The 16,219-nt window shown below is 60.6% G+C and overlaps 1 protein-coding gene across 1 annotated transcript; it reads left to right on the top strand.

Moving 5' to 3' along the window:
* The first annotated feature begins 7,905 nt into the window (after window positions 1-7,905).
* Window positions 7,906-15,236, top strand: LOC137444081 (zona pellucida sperm-binding protein 3-like). The gene is made up of 9 exons (XM_068144392.1): window positions 7,906-8,313; window positions 10,258-10,373; window positions 10,463-10,566; window positions 10,709-10,886; window positions 11,792-11,912; window positions 12,017-12,108; window positions 12,177-12,322; window positions 14,222-14,341; window positions 15,027-15,236. The coding sequence occupies exons 1-9, from the start codon at window positions 7,906-7,908 to the stop codon at window positions 15,155-15,157; spliced, it is 1,416 nt and encodes a 471-aa protein (XP_068000493.1). The 3' UTR covers window positions 15,158-15,236.
* Window positions 15,237-16,219: the final 983 nt, after the last annotated feature.

Raw genomic sequence — 16,219 nt, 5'->3', positions numbered from 1 at the left:
CTGGGCCAGGTTGGTGTCTCTCACCCTGCAAGCTGGGTTGGCTCAGGGGAGCTCCTGCAGCAGCCAGGGGGAGGGGAGGAGATGGTCCTGCTGCTCCCAGCCCCCTCACCCAGCCCAGCAGCTGGACACAGACTCGTGGAATCAACAGGGTTGGGAAAGAGCTCAGAGCTGAGCAAGTCCCAGCTGGCACCCAGCACCTCCTGACAGCTCAACCATGGCTCCAAGGGCCACATCCAATCCCCTCTGCAACACCTCCAGCCATGGGGACTCCACCACCTCCCTGGGCAGCACAGCCCAAGGGCCAATTCCTCTTGCTGCCAACAACTTTCTCCTCCCCTCCAGCCTCAACCTCCCCTGGCACAGCTGCAGACTGTGTCCTCTTCTTCTGGGGCTGCTTGCCTGCCTGGCACAAGAGACCAACCCCCAGCTGGTGACAACCTCCCTGCAGGCAGTTGCAGAGAGCAAGAAGCTCTCCCCTGAGCCTCCTCTTCTGCAGGCTAAGCAAGCCCAGCTCCCTCAGCCTCTCCTCCCAGGGCTGTGCCCCAGACCCCTCCCCAGCCTCCTTGCCCTTCTCTGGACACCTTCAAGTCTCTCAATCTCCTTCTGAAACTGAGGAGCCCAGAGCTGGACACAGGACTCAAGCTGTGGCCTCAGCAGTGCTGAGCCCAGGGCACAATCACCTCCCTGCTGCTGCTGGCCACACTCTGCCTGCTGCAGGCCAGGATGCCCTTGGCCTTCTTGGCCCCCTGGGCACACTGCTGCCTCCTCTTCAGCTGCTCTCCACCACTGCCCCCAGCTCCCTCTCTGCCTGGCTGCTCTCAGCCACTCTGGCCCCAGCCTGCAGCACTGCCTGGGGTTGCTGTGGCCAAAGTGCAGCCCCTGGCACTTGGATGTCTTCAATCTCCTGCCCTTGGCCTCTGCCCATCTGTGCAGCCTGGCAAGGTCCAGGACATGGCACTGAAGGTCCAGAGGTTGAATCAGCCAACCTCCTGCCAACCATCTCTGGGAGCCCAGGCCCCCATGGGGGTTGGCTCTGTTCCACAGTTCATCTGGAACCCCAAGAGCCACTTCCAGCCTGAGCCACTTCCAGCCTTGTGCTGCCCCAGCCCAAGGTTCCTCTGCTCCAGGGTGGGTTTCTCCCAGCCACAGAGGGAGACTGGGGATGGAACACTGCAGGGGTTCAAGACCAGGCTGAATGGGGCCTTGGGCAGCTTGGGCCAGTGGAAGGGGTCCCTGCCCCTGGCAGGGGGGTTGGAACTGCCTGACCTTTGGGGTCCCTTCTGGCCCAAAGCATTCTGTGATTCTCACAGCAGAGGTCTGGCAGCTGGGAGCCCCAGCAGCAGGATGGAGGGAGATCAAATCAGGCATCTGGGATGAAAGAGGAGCAGGGGATTGTACTGGCTTGAAAAGCCTGAGCCTGTTGGGTGAGGAGCAGCTTTTCTTCTCCTTTGGGTCCAGAACAGATCAATAGGCAGTTAAAAAGAGCCTCAGCCAGCAGCTCCAGCTCTGGCACCACAGTGAGCAGCACATCCATCACTGTGATTGGAGTTAATGGCTCTGGAGGAATCTCCCTTCCCATCTGCAAAGCCTTCTGCTGTAGTTTTCCCCTGGGAACCAAGGACCAGCTCCTGTTTGCCACAGTGCTCTGTCCCTCCCTGGGCTGACAGCAGCTCAGGGTCTCTACCAAGCCCCTGGGAGAAGGGGGAAGCCAACAGAATGGAATGGAATGGAGTGGAATGGAATGGAATGGAATGGAATGGAATGGAATGGAATGGAATGGAATTAACCAGGTTGGAAGAGACCTTGGAGACCATCCAGTCCAACCTGGCACCCAGCACCATCTGATCAACTCAACCATGGCTCCAAGCACCCCATCAAGTCTCCTCCTAAACACCTCCAGCCATGGGGACTCCACCACCTCCCTGGGCAGCCTCTTCCAAGCCCTGGCCACTCCTGCAGCAGAGAAATGTTTCCTCCTCTCTAACCTAAACCTCCTCTGGGGCAATTTCAGGCCATTTCTTCTCATTCATAGTCTTATAGGGTTGGAAGGGACCCCAAGGATCATCCAATTCCAACCCCCCTGCCATGGGCAGGGACACCCCACACTAGATCAGGCTGCCCAGAGCCTCATCCAGCCTGGCCTTAAACACCTCCAGGGACAGGGCCCCAACCACCTCCCTGGACAACCCATTCCAGGGCTTCACCACTCTCCTGGGGAAGAACTTCCTCCTCCCCTCCAGCCTGAATCTCCCCACCTCCAGCTTCATTCCATTCCCCCTAGTCCTATCACTGCCTGAGATCCTGAGCAGTCCCTCCCCAGCCTGTGACCTGATACTAGGGAGAAGAGACCAACCCCCACCTGGCCCCAGGGAGCTGTAGAGAGCACTGAGGTCTCCCCTCAGCCTCCTCTCCTCCAGACTGGACAATCCCAGTTCCCCCATTGCAGACTGGTTTGCACTGGAAGGGACCTTTCAAGGCCACCCAGTCCAACCCCCAAGCTGCACCTAGAGCAGGCTGCAGAGCCCCAGGCAGCCTGCCCTGCAATGCTTCCAGGGCTGGGGCATCTCCCACCTCCTTGGGCAGCCTGAGCTGCACAGTAGAAGCCTTGGCTCCCTGCTGCAGGAAGCAGAAGTCTCATCCTCCCTTTGGGATGAGCTGCTTGATGAGTTCCTCAATGTTTATACACACCTTCAGCACCTGAGGGAAGAAAAAAGGATCTGGAGGGGCTGGAAGGTGTCCAGAGCAGGGCCAGGAGGAGGAGCAGAGGGCTGGAGCTGCTCTGCTGTGAGGACAGACTGAGGGAGTTGGGGTTGTGCAGGCTGAAGAGGAGAAGGCTCCCAGGAGACCTTCTGGTGGCCTGCCAGGATCTGCAGGGGGCTGCAAGCAAGCTGGGGAGGGACTTTGGAGGGTGTGAGGGAGGGATAGGGGTCTGGGAGAGCTCTGAGGGGGGCAGGAATGAGGCCTGGGCCAGGGAGGCAGCAATGGGCACTGGCAGCCCAGAAGACCAAGGGCAGCTGAGCTGCCAGTGCCCATTGGCAGAGGTGGAGGGAGAGGATCCTGCCCCTCTGCTCTGGGGTGTCAGGGAGGGATAGGAGTGGGGGGCTGGAGCAGCACTAGAAGTGGGGAGCTTGAGCTTGGCTGTGAGGAAGAAGTTGTTGGCCAGGAGGGTGGTGAGAGCCTGGCCCAGGCTGCCCAGGGAGGTGGTGGAAGCCTCCTGCCTGGAGGTGTTTGCAGCCAGGCTGGAGGTGGCTGTGAGCAAGCTGCTGTGGTGTGAGGTGTCCCTGCCCATGGCAGGGGGTTGGAGCTGGCTGAGCCCTGAGCTCCCTTCCAGCCCTGCCAGCTCTGTGGTTCTGTGGGTTGGGTGTGGAGGGAGAGCTGCAGTGTCAACACCTCTTGCTCTAGATGCTTCACCTGAAGGTGTCCATCTGTTTGCCAGGAGGTTTCTCCACTGGAGTGTTAAATACAGCTCAAGCAGGGGAAGTGAATCCTTCTCCAGCAGTGTCTGAGCATCATCTCCATGCCCCAGCCACCACAGGCTTCTCTAAGGCTCATTAAGCATCACCAACCTCTCTTTGCTGCTCCTTGGGAAACGATGCTCTTGCCAGCTCCACTCCTGCTAGCAGAAGCATGGCTGGGGGCAGGATTTAATCAGTGTTTATAGATGTCTGAGGGCTGGGGGTCAGGAGGGAGGGGACAGGGCCAGGCTCTGCTCAGCTGCACCCTGGGATAGGCCAAGGGGCAATGGATGGAAACTCCAGCACAGGAGGTTCCAGCTCAACATGAGGAGGAACTTCTGCACTGTGAGGTCCCAGAGCCCTGGAGCAGGCTGCCCAGAGAGGTTGTGGAGTCTCCTGCTCTGGAGCCTTTCCAGCCCCCCCAGCTCTGATGGACCCCTCTGCTTTCCTGGGTGTCACATCTGCCTTGCAAGCTCTTCCAGTTGTCAAAGCCCAAGCCCTGTGCTGGGCAGGAGCTGCCAGCACCACCTCCTTCCCTAGGCTCAGGAGCAACTGAAGCCAGGGCTTTCAGTGGAGCAGGCTGCCCACAGAGGTGGTGGAGTCTCCTCTGGAGCCTTTCCAGCCCCACCTGGATGTGTTCCCCTGTGGCCTGTGCTGGATCCTCTGGCCCTGCTCTGGCAGGGAGGGTTTGGACTTGATGATTGTCAGAGGTCCTTTCCAACCCAAAGCATTCTGAGGTCCTAGCACAGGAGGAGGAAGCCACTCCAGCCAGTGAACCCCATGGCCCCTGGGGGCCCCCCCACAGCCCATTAGAAACACAGCATGAGGCTGACCCCCATCCCCCTGGGCTGCCGAGCCAGGTGCTGAAGAGTGGGGGGGGTGTGGAACCAGTGACTTTCAAGGGGCAAACAGCCACTGGTGCACCCCTCTGAGAGACCTTCTCATAGACTCGTGGCATCAATCAGGTTGGGAAAGGCCTAAGAGCTCAGCAAATCCAAGCTGTCACCCAACACCTCCTCTCCTCCCCTCCCCTCCCCTCTCCTCTCCTCTCCTCTCCTCTCCTCTCCTCTCCTCTCCTCTCCTCTCCTCTCCTCTCCTCTCCTCTCCTCTCCTCTCCTCTCCTCTCCTCTCCTCTCCTCTCCTCTCCTCTCCTCTCCTCTCCTCTCCTCTCCTCTCCTCTCCTCTCCTCTCCTCTCCTCTCCTCTCCTCTCCTCTCCTCTCCTCTCCTCTCCTCTCCTCTCCTCTCCTCTCCTCTCCTCTCCTCTCCTCTCCTCTCCTCTCCTCTCCTCTCCTCTCCTCTCCTCTCCTCTCCTCTCCTCTCCTCTCCCTTCTCCTCTCCTCTCCTCTCCTCTCCCCTCCTCTCCTCTCCTCTCCCCTCCTCTCCTCTCCTCTCCCCTCCTCTCCTCTCCTCTCCCCTCCTCTCCTCTCCCCTCCTCTCCTCTCCTCTCCTCTCCTCTCCTCTCCTCTCCTCTCCTCTCCTCTCCCCTCCTCTCCTCTCCTCTCCTCTCCTCTCCTCTCCTCTCCTCTCCTCTCCTCTCCTCTCCTCTCCTCTCCTCTCCTCTCCTCTCCTCTCCTCTCCTCTCCTCTCCTCTCCTCTCCTCTCCTCTCCTCTCCTCTCCTCTCCTCTCCTCTCCTCTCCTCTCCTCTCCCTTCTCCTCTCCTCTCCTCTCCTCTCTTCTCCTCTCCTCTCCTCTCCTCTCCTCTCCTCTCCTCTCCTCTCCCTTCTCCTCTCCTCTCCTCTCCCTTCTCCTCTCCTCTCCTCTCCTCTCCCTTCTCCTCTCCTCTCCCTTCTCCTCTCCTCTCCCTTCTCCTCTCCTCTCCTCTCCCTTCTCCTCTCCTCTCCCTTCTCCTCTCCTCTCCTCTCCCTTCTCCTCTCCTCTCCTCTCCCTTCTCCTCTCCTCTCCCTTCTCCTCTCCTCTCCCTTATCCTCTCCCCTCCTCTCCCTTCTCCTCTCCTCTCCTCTCCCTTCTCCTCTCCTCTCCTCTCCCTTCTCCTCTCCTCTCCCTTCTCCTCTCCTCTCCCTTCTCCTCTCCCCTCCTCTCCTCTCCTCTCCCTTCTTCTCCTCTCCCTTCTTCTCCTCTCCCTTCTCCTCTCCCTTCTCCTCTCCTCTCCTCATCCTCATCCTCCTGGGCTGCTGAGCCATGTGCTGAAGAGTGGGGGGTGTGCAGGCCACCCCCCTTGTGCCAGGGGGACCCCACTCAGGGGCTCTGGCACTGTGTCAAGCAGCTTGGAGTGACCCCCAGGCTCCTCAGCCACGCTGGGCGAGGTGGAGCTGTTAGTCACCGTACTGCACACACCAGCAGCTGTGCCAATTAGCCTAATTAATACACCAGGGCCAATTAATCTCTTGATTATGCCTGCCAGTCACTTCTCAGCTGCTGTTAGTGTGTGTGGGGGAGATCAGCTTGGTACCTCTGCTTTCTATGCAGAGGACTGGTTTGTGATGCCCTCATTACTGGAGAGGCAATTACCCAGAGCACAGAGCCATGAAAGGCAGCCCAGGACAGGCTGGCAGCACCCCCAGGGCCAGAGGCCAGGTGGATCTCACAGCTCAGGCCCTCTCTGACTGTGCCAGCCCTGGAGGGTACCCCAGGACCATCACAGACCACCCCAAGCGAGGTGGCAGTGTTGGTCTGCAGCAGGGCAGGGAGGCTCTGGCAGAGTGACCTGGAGAGGTTGGATCCATGGCCAAGGTCACCAGGAGGAGCTGCAGCAAGAGCCACAGAATCACAGCAGGGGTGGGAAAGAGCTCAGAGGTCACCAAGTCCAAGCCAGCACCCAACACCTCCTGACAGCTAAACCATGGCTCCAAGTATCACAGTCTCACAGTATCCCCAAGGCTGGAAGAGACCTCAGAGATCATCCAGTCCGAGCTGTCACCACAGACCCCATGGCTAGACCATGGCTCCAAGGGCCACATCCAATCCCCTCTGCAACACCTCCAGCCAGGGGGACTCCACCACCTCCCTGGGCAGCACAGCCCAAGGGCCAATTCCTCTTGCTGACAACAACTTTCTCCTCCCCTCCAGCCTCAACCTCCCCTGGCACAGCTGCAGACTGTGTCCTCTTCTTCTGGGGCTGCTTGCCTGCCTGGCACAAGAGACCAACCCCCAGCTGGTGACAACCTCCCTGCAGGCAGTTGCAGAGAGCAAGAAGGTCTCCCCTGAGCCTCCTCTTCTGCAGGCTAAGCAAGCCCAGCTCCCTCAGCCTCTCCTCCCAGGGCTGTGCTCCAGACCCCTCCCCAGCCTCCTTGCCCTTCTCTGGACACCTTCAAGTCTCTCAATCTCCTTCTGAAACTGAGGAGCCCAGAGCTGGACACAGGACTCAAGCTGTGGCCTAAGCAGTGCTGAGCCCAGGGCACAATCACCTCCCTGCTCCTGCTGGCCACACTCTGCCTGCTGCAGGCCAGGATGCCCTTGGCCTTCTTGGCCCCCTGGGCACACTGCTGCCTCCTCTTCAGCTGCTCTCCACCACTGCCCCCAGCTCCCTCTCTGCCTGGCTGCTCTCAGCCACTCTGGCCCCAGCCTGTAGCACTGCCTGGGGTTGCTGTGGCCAAAGTGCAGCCCCTGGCACTTGGATGTGTTCAGTCTCCTGCCCTTGGCCTCTGCCCATCTGTGCAGCCTGGCAAGGTCCCTCTGCAGAGCTCTCCTACCCTCTCACAGCTCAACTCCTGCCCCCAGCTTGCTGCCAGCTGCACATTTCCTGCTGATGGACTCCATCCCCTCCTCCAGATCATCAGTGAAGATATTGACCAGGCTGGGGCCCAGCACTGCTCCCTGGGGCACAGCACTGGTGCCTGGCTGCCAGCTGGCTGTGGCACCATTCACCACCACTCTCTGGGCTCAGCCTCCAGCCAGTTCCTCACCCAGCACGGGCAGGAAGCCTTGTGCCAGGCAGATCATGCCCACCCCAAGGTCCTGCCAGCTCCAGCACCCCCTCAGCCCTCTGCCCCCCGGAGCTGATGGCTCTGGTCTCTCCTAGGAGCTACTGCCCTGCAGATGGGGAGCTGCTCCAGCCAGGCCTCCTCTCTCCTAAGATCAAACCCAGGGCCAGGGCTGAAATGCCTGTGGGAGACTGAGCAAGCCCTTACCACGCTGGCAGCCAGACCTGGCTCCATCCCACGCCCAGAGTGGGACATGGGCAGAGGCCTCGTGGGCAGCTGGCCTCCAGGGTGGCAGCAGCTGCTGCCTCCCCAAACAGGCAGGACAGAGGGACGTGGGACAGACTGCTCTGGGGCACTCCCAGGTGCAGGTCCTGCAGGCCAACGACCTTCCACACCCCCAGAGGCTGGGGTGGTGCCAGCTGCCTCCACCTTGCCCTGAGTGGCTGCTGGCTGGGTGGGGGCCTGCCTGCAGCCCCCAGGTGCGCTGCATCTCGGCCGCTGGGCTGTGCTGCTATAAAAGGCTCCTCAGCAGCACCTTCTCCATGAGCTGGTTCTCCTGGGGTCGAGATGGGGTCTGGAGGCAGCCTGGCTGTGGCTTTCTTTTGCTGGGTGCTGGCTGGAGCAGCATCCTACAGCCCTTGGAGCTTCCCTCAACGGGGCTCGGGGGTGTTGAGGGGCCGGGGGGGCTCCTCTCGGGGCAGAGCCCGTGTGCCTGCCTTCTCCCAGCCCTCTCCCTGGGCATGGGTGGATGTCTCCCAGCTGCAGGCCGCTGCCCCCCTGCACCCTGTGGCTGTGCAGTGCCAGGAGGCACAGGTGGTGGTCAGGGTGCACAGAGACCTTTTCGGCACTGGGCGGCTGGTGAAGGCTGCAGAGCTGACCCTGGGCTCAGCCTCCTGCCTGCCTGTGGCCCAGAGTGCTGCTGAGGGCACAGTGACCTTCGTGGCTGGGCTGCACGAGTGTGGCAGCAGCCTGCAGGTGAGGTGGGGCTGCTGGGCTGGGCTGGGCTGGGCTCCTCCATCCCTGGGGATGCTGTGTGGGGAAAACCTCAGGAGGAGTTTTGCTCTTCATGCAGAGTGCTCAGGCCCTGCAAGGTGCTGCCCAGGGAGCTGCTGGAGTCCCCAGCCTGGGAGGTGGTTAAGGGTGGTTTGGGTGCTGTGCTTGGGGGTATGGCTTAGGGGTGGCCCTTGCAGAGCAGGGGGGCTGGGTTGGGCTGGGTTGTCCTGGGGTGGGGGTTCCTCCAGGCTGGAGGCTTCTGTGAGGCTGTGAAACTAACCTTCTGTGGGCTTGGACTACAACTGGGGGCTTGGATGGGGATGGTGGTAGACAGCTTGAACTGCTAAGAAACCAAGAGCTGGCCCCTAGGAAGGGGGCTGGCAAGGGTGGTGCCAGGGTCTGGGGGTGAGGAGGGTCGTGGCTGGCTGCAGCAGCTCCCCTGTGGCCATGGCAGAGCTGGTTCCTGGAGCACAGACACCAGCCTCAAGCCCTGGGTTGGGCTGGGTGCAGGTCTTGGCCAAATGCATCTGGATGTGGGAGGATGAGGCCCAGCTTGGGACTGCAGAGCTGGGTGCTGGACAAGCAGGGAAAGAGGCTTTGCAGATCCCCTCAGCAGGAGAGGGGAAGAGCTGCCTGGGGCTGGTGAGCCCCAGCTCACCTCAGGGAGGAGGTCTGAAGGACCTCCAGCCCCTGCCTGCTCTGTGAGGGCTGGCTGGAGCACCTGGCCTCCTGTTGGGATGCCAGGACAAAGCTTCAGGGCATCCTCTGTGTGCTGGGCTGGGAGCATGGAGGACAGCCTGTGCCTGACTGCCCAGTGGAAGGGGCTCCCTGGGGTGGGTGAGGGGGGGCAGTGTCCCTGGAGGTGTTGAAGCAAAGCCTGGGTGAGGCACTCAGAGCCATGGTCAGAGCTGGTTAGTTAGGGTTGGGGGATTGGTTGCCCTTGATGATCTTGGAGGTCTCTTCCAGCTTGATTCTCAGCTGAACTGAATTGTCAGGCCTGGAAGGGACCTCCCTGGGCAACCTGCTGCAGTGTTCCAGCAGCCTCCTGGGGCAGAACTTGTTCCTCACATCCAATCTCAATCTGCTCTGCTCTGCTCTGAAGCCATTGCCCCTGGGCCTGTCCCTGCAGGCCTTTGCACACAGTCTCTCTCCAGCCTTCTTGCAGCCCCCTTCAGGTCCTGGCAGGCTGCTATTAGGTCTCCCTGGAAGCTTCTCTCCTCCTTTCCAGGCTGAGCATCCCCAGCTCCCTCAGCCTGCCCTCAGAGCAGAGCTGCTCCAACCCCCTGAGCATTTTAGTGGCCTCCTCTGGACCTGCTCCATCAGCTCCATCTCATTGCAGTGAAATAGGATTTGGGGGTGGGAGGTGGGGGAAGTGGGTTTGGGGTTGTTGTCATTGATTTACAGCCATTAGCCAGGCTAAATGGGGCAAGCTTGACCTTGGACCTGCCAGGCAGCTTGGAATCACAGGGCTGGAAGGGAGCTCCAGGCTCAGCCAGCTCCAACCCCCCTGCCATGCCCAGGGACACCTCACACCACAGCAGCTTGCTCACAGCCACCTCCAGCCTGGCTGCAAACACCTCCAGCCAGGAGGCTTCCACCACCTCCCTGGGCAGCCTGGGCCAGGCTCTCACCACCCTCCTGGCCAACAACTTCTTCCTCACAGCCAAGCTCAAGCTCCCCACTTCTAGTGCTGCTCCATCCCTCCCTGACACCCCAGAGCAGAGGGGCAGGATCCTCTCCCTCCACCTCTGGCAATGGGCACTGGCAGCCCAGAAGGCCAAGGGCAGCTGAGCTGCCCTTGGCCTTCTGGGCTGCCAGTGCCCATTGCTGGCTCCCTGTCCCAGGCTTGATTCCTGCCCCCCTCAGAGGGCAGGGTCTCTGGTGTTGTTTCCCTGCCTCCTCAGCTCTCCCACATCTTCCTTCCAGGTGACCCCAGACTCCCTGATCTACAGAACCAGCTTGTCTTACAACCCTTCCCCTGGCAACCTGCTCATTGTCAGGACTAATGCAGCTGTGGTGCCTATTGAGTGCCACTATCCCAGGTGAGTAAAGGGGAGGGAGGCTCTGTCTCTCCTCCTGGGGACCTGGGGGGATGGTGGAATCTCTGTTCATCTTCCTCCCTTTCACTCAGGAGGAGCAATGTGAGCAGCAACGCTGTCCAGCCCACCTGGGCTCCCTTCTCTTCCACCCTCTCAGGGGAGGAGAAGCTGATGTTCTCCCTACGCCTCATGAATGGTGGGTGCAGCCCTGGCAGCCCCTTCTTTCCCCCTCCCCGCTCCTGCAGGAGGGTCTCCAGGGCTTTGCTGCCCAGCAGAGAGGCCCCAGGCTGGAGGAGCTCCTCCAAAGCTGACCCTCCTGCCTTGACTCTGCCTTCCAGATGACTGGAGCTCTGAGAGGCTCTCCAATGGCTTCCAGCTGGGGGAGAGCCTGCACCTCCAGGCTGATGTTGCTGCTGGGAACCATGTGCCCCCTGAGGCTCTTTGTGATGACTGTGTTGCTACCCTGAGTCCAGACAGGAGCTCCTCCCCTCGCTATGCCTTAATTGACCTCCACGGGTAAGGGCTGCGATGCTCTCCTGGGTGCTGCTGTTTGGAGCTGCCTGAGACCTCCCTGACTTAGCATCACAGAGCTGGCAGGGCTGGAAGGGAGCTGAGGGCTCAGCCAGCTCCAAGCCCCTGCCATGCCCAGGGACACCTCACACCACAGCAGCTTGCTCACAGCCACCTCCAGCCTGGCTGCAAACACCTCCAGGCAGGAGGCTTCCACCACCTCCCTGGGCAGCCTGGGCCAGGCTCTCACCACCCTCCTGGCCAACAACTTCTTCCTCACAGCCAAGCTCAAGCTCCCCACTTCTAGTGCTGCTCCAGCCCCCCCACTCCTATCCCTCCCTGACACCCCAGAGCAGAGGGCAGGATCCTCTCCCTCCACCTCTGCCAATGGGCACTGGCAGCTCAGCTGCCCTTGGCCTTCTGGGCTGCCAGTGCCCCATTGCTGCCTCCCTGGCCCAGGCCTCATTCCTGCCCCCCCTCAGAGCTCTCCCAGACCCCTATCCCTTCCTCACACCCTCCAAAGTCCCTCCCCAGCTTGCTTGCAGCCCCCTGCAGATCCTGGGAGGCCACCAGAAGGTCTCCTGGGAGCCTTCTCCTCTCCAGCCTGCACAACCCCAACTCCCTCAGGCTGTGCTCACAGCAGAGCAGCTCCAGCCCTCTGCTCCTCCTCCTGGCCCTGCTCTGGACACCTTCCAGCCCCTCCACATGCTTCCTGGCACAGAGGCTCCAGAGCTGGCCCCAGAGCTGCAGCTGTGGTCTCAGCAGAGTGGAGCAGAGGGGCAGAATCCCCTCCCTGCCCTGCTGGCCACACTTCTCCTGCTGCAGCCCAGGCTCTGCTTGGCTCTCTGGGCTGCAAGTGCTCCCTGCTGGCTCCTGCTGAGCTTCTCCTCCACTTTCTGCCCCTTGCCCAGGTGCTTGGTGGATGGCAGGTCAGATGACACCTCCTCAGCCTTCATCTCCCCGAGGCCCAGGCAGGAAACGCTGCAGTTCCAGGTGGATGCCTTCAGGTTTGCAGGAGACAGCAGGAACCTGGTGAGCTGTGGTGGTCTCCCCTCTTGTTCCCTCCCCCAGAGGCTGTGCTCTGAGTGAGCTGTGGTGTGACTCAGCCTTGGGTGTTGCTTTCATTGCCCTCCCAGATCTACATCAGCTGCCACCTGAAGGCATCTCCAGTCGAGCAAGCCCCCAGCCCCTGGAGCAAGGCTTGCTCCTTCAACAGAGCCAGCAGCCTGTGAGTAGCTGCTGCCTGAGGGAGGGCACCAGCCTGGCCAAGCCTCCTGACAGCTCCTTCTCTTGCAGCTGGAGCCCTGTGGAGGGGACTGGGGACATCTGCAGCTGCTGTGAGACCAACAACTGTCCCCTGCCTGGAGGATACTCCCAGAGGGTCAGCCCCCCAGCCCGGTGGCCAGCAAGGCGTGTGAGGAGGGAGCCCCCTGCCAAGCAAGGTAGGGCTCCTTGTGCCCACAGTCCCCCCCCCCCAAGGCATGGGGAGCCTCCAGGGTGGGATGGTCAAGGTGCTGGAAGATCTCTGGCCAATGATTCTCACTTTAAGGACAGGCCCAACTCTTCCCCCATAGCCCTGGGCAAGGAAATGTCCATCATAGAATCAAGCAGGTTGGGAAAGAGCTCAGAGCTCAGCAAGGCCAAGCTGTCACCCAGCACCTCCTGACAGCCCAACCATGGCTCCAAGGGCCATATCCAATCCCCTCTGCAACACCTCCAGCCATGGGGACTCCACCACCTCCCTGGGCAGCACAGCCCAAGGGCCAATTCCTCTTGCTGCCAACAACTTTCTCCTCCCCTCCAGCCTCAACCTCCCCTGGCACAGCTGCAGACTGTGTCCTCTTCTTCTGGGGCTGCTTGCCTGCCTGGCACAAGAGACCAACCCCCAGCTGGTGACAACCTCCCTGCAGGCAGTTGCAGAGAGCAAGAAGGTCTCCCCTGAGCCTCCTCTTCTGCAGGCTAAGCAAGCCCAGCTCCCTCAGCCTCTCCTCATGTCTCCTCCAAAACTCTCAGAGCTGCTCTTGCAGGGTTCACCTTTCTGTAAGCCCTGAAAGCCAGGCTGAGCAGGAGCTAATTCATGGCCTCTGCCCTGCTTAGAACTTGCCTGGAATATTGCATCCAGCTCTGGGCTGCCCAGCTCAGGAGGGACAGGGATCTGCTGGAGAGAGGCCAGGGGAGGGCTGCAAGGATGCTGAAGGGACTGCAGCACTGCCTGGGGAGGAGAGGCTGAGAGCCCTGGGGGTGGTTAGGCTGGAGAGGAGAAGGCTGAGAGGGATCTGATCAATGGCTATCAATAGCTGAGGGCTGGGGGTCAGGAGGGAGGGGACAGGGCCAGGCTCTACTCAGCTGCACCCTGGGATAGGCCAAGGGGCAATGAATGGAAACTCCAGCACAGGAGGCTCCAGCTCAACATGAGGAGGAACTTCTGCACTGAGGGTCCCAGAGCCCTGGAGCAGGCTGCCCAGAGAGGTTGTGGAGTCTCCTCTTGAGAGTTTTAAGCCCCATCTGGATGTATTCCTGTGTGACCTGTACTAGACTGCATGGTTATGTGGTTCTGCACTGGCAGGGGGGTTTGGACTCTGATGGTCTGAGGGGCACCTGGGGGTACTGGTTAATAGTAGGTTGAAGAGGAGGCAGCAGTGTGCCCAGGGGGCCAAGGAAGAGGAGGCAGCAGTGTGCCCAGGGGGCCAAGAAGGCCAAGGGCATCCTGGCCTGCAGCAGGCAGAGTGTGGCCAGCAGGAGCAGGGAGGTGATTGTGCCCTGGGCTCAGCACTGCTTAGGCCACAGCTTGAGTCCTGTGTCCAGCCTCTGGGCTCCTCAGTTTCAGAAGGAGATTGAGAGACTTGAAGGTGTCCAGAGAAGGGCAAGGAGGCTGGGGGAGGGGTCTGGAGCACAGCCCTGGGAGGAGAGGCTGAGGGAGCTGGGCTTGCTTAGCTTGCAGAAGAGGAGGCTCAGGGGAGACCTTCTTGCTCTCTGCAACTGCCTGCAGGGAGGTTGTCACCAGCTGGGGGTTGGTCTCTTGTGCCAGGCAGGCAAGCAGCCCCAGAAGAAGAGGACACAGTCTGCAGCTGTGCCAGGGGGAGGTTGAGGCTGGAGGGGAGGAGAAAGTTGTTGGCAGCAAGAGGAAATTGGCCCTTGGGGCTGTGCTGCCCAGGGAGGTGGTGGAGTCCCCATGGCTGGAGGTGTTTAGGGAAGAGCCTGGCTGAGGCCCTTGGTGCCATGGTTGAGTTGATCAGGTGGTGCTGGGTGATAGGTTGGACTGGGTGATCTCCAAGGTCTTTTTAAAACCTGGTTGATTCTATTTCTAAACCCCTAACTTCCTGTGATCCATCTCTTCTTAGGTGACTCCTCAGGAACAGCAGAGGCTGAGGTCTCTGTTGGCCCACTCATAATCCTTGATTCAACTCAGGGCTCATGGAGCTCCTCAGAAGGCTTTGCACCAGCAGGGAAGAGCTCACCTGGTATGTCTCTCTTGACTCTCTCTTCAGGCCTCAAGGAGTGTAAATCCAGGCTAACCTAGTCATGAATCCCCCCCATGGCTTCTCACCTGGACAGAGACCTTACAGACAGCATGAGGAGCTGCTGCCTGCAACTCCCTCCCCTGCCTGAAGGCAGACAGCCTTTAACTTAAACCTGGGGAGGGACTTTTGGAGGGTGTGAGGGAGGGATAGGGGTCTGGGAGAGCTCTGAGGGGGGCAGGAATGAGGCCTGGGCCAGGGAGGCAGCAATGGGCACTGGCAGCCCAGAAGGCCAAGGGCAGCTGAGCTGCCAGTGCCCATTGGCAGAGGTGGAGGGAGAGGATCCTGCCCCTCTGCTCTGGGGTGTCAGGGAGGGATAGGAGTGGGGGGGCTGGAGCAGCACTAGAAGTGGGGAGCTTGAGCTTGGCTGTGAGGAAGAAGTTGTTGGCCAGGAGGGTGGTGAAAGCCTGGCCCAGGCTGCCCAGGGAGGTGGTGGAAGCCTCCTGCCTGGAGGTGTTTGCAGCCAGGCTGGAGGTGGCTGTGAGCAAGCTGCTGTGGTGTGAGGTGTCCCTGGGCATGGCAGGGGGTTGGAGCTGGCTGAGCCCTGAGCTCCCTTCCAGCCCTGGCAATGCTCTGATTCTGTGCAGTGTGTGGTAAGTCTCTCATGTGTGGCTCTCATCTCTTCCAGATGCTGCTGGAGGATTTCCTCTGCTGGCTGAAGTTGCCATGCTGATAGCAGCCACCCTGCTGAGCTTGACTGCTCTGGGGCTCTTCCTTGTGTGCAGAAAGTGTGACTGCCCTCCTGGGGTGTCCCTGTAACTCCTGCCCCCTAATAAAGAGGAAGGTTTGTCCTTGTCTCCCCAGTGGAGAGGTGACAGCAGTCAGCCTTTGCTCTTTGGTCTCCTTAGACAGAACTTGGGGCTGTGCAGCAATGTTCACTTGGCAGCTCCCAGGGGACACCAGAAGCAGCCAAGTGGATTCTTGACTCCATAATTCCTGGGTGCTCCTCAGTAGTAGAGGTGACACTGGAGGAGGATGAGATGGCAGCAACTTTGTCCTGGTCTTGTTGAGGCCTGGAGGGGAAGAATCCCCAAGCCCTGTCTGACTTTCCTCCTTCCTGCTGGTCTGAGCATGCCCCCTCTAGGTAAACCATCCCCGGGGTGGCCACAAGCTCTTGGGAAGCCAGCAGTGAACCCAGGGGGTGGGATGGAGGATGTGGAGAGCTGTTGCCACCTGGCAGCACCTCCCCAGGCCCAGCCCTTGAGGCTGGAAGGTGCCTCTCTGCAGGAGGGTTTCCAGCTGCCTGGTACTGCTGTTGGGCTCTTGGGGCAGGAGGCTGTGCCTGACAGCAAGGAGGAATCCTCAAGCCTGGCTGCAGGCAGGGTTCTGGTTCCCCTCCTCAGGTAAGGGAGGGAAGAATTGGTGCTGCCAGATGGATTCTTGGCTCTGGAAGTCCTGGGTGCTCCTCAGCAGCAGAGGTGATACTGGAGGGGGATGAGATGAGATGGCAGCAACTCTGTCCTGGTCTTGCTGAGGCCTGGAGGGGGAGAATCCCCCAAGCCTTGTCTGACTTTCCTCCACCCTGCTGGTCCAACCAATCTTCTGCCTGATGTCCTTGCAGCCAGAGCTCTGCCACTGACTGCTCAGTGGGCAGGGCAGGCAGCTTGGCAGTTGTCCTGGGGGGGGGGGGGGGCTTGGCAGGGTGTGGAGCAGTGAACCCCCTCCCTGGGGCAGCCCTCTTGGGAAGCCCCAGGGCTGGTGTGCTTTGGGCTGAGGCTCCCCTGCTGCTCCTGTCAATGGAATGAGGCAGCTGAGCTGGAACACTCAGGTGGGGCAGAGGAGGCAGCCATGGAAGCTGCTCTTTTGGCTGCAGGCTGCTTG

Source organism: Melanerpes formicivorus, unplaced genomic scaffold (assembly GCF_026170545.1).
Source record: "Melanerpes formicivorus ecotype bairdi unplaced genomic scaffold, bMelFor1.0.p_v2 SCAF_10, whole genome shotgun sequence".
NCBI lineage: Eukaryota > Metazoa > Chordata > Aves > Piciformes > Picidae > Melanerpes > Melanerpes formicivorus.
Note: the sequence above shows the minus strand (reverse complement) of the source record. Positions and strands in the feature narration are given on the sequence as shown.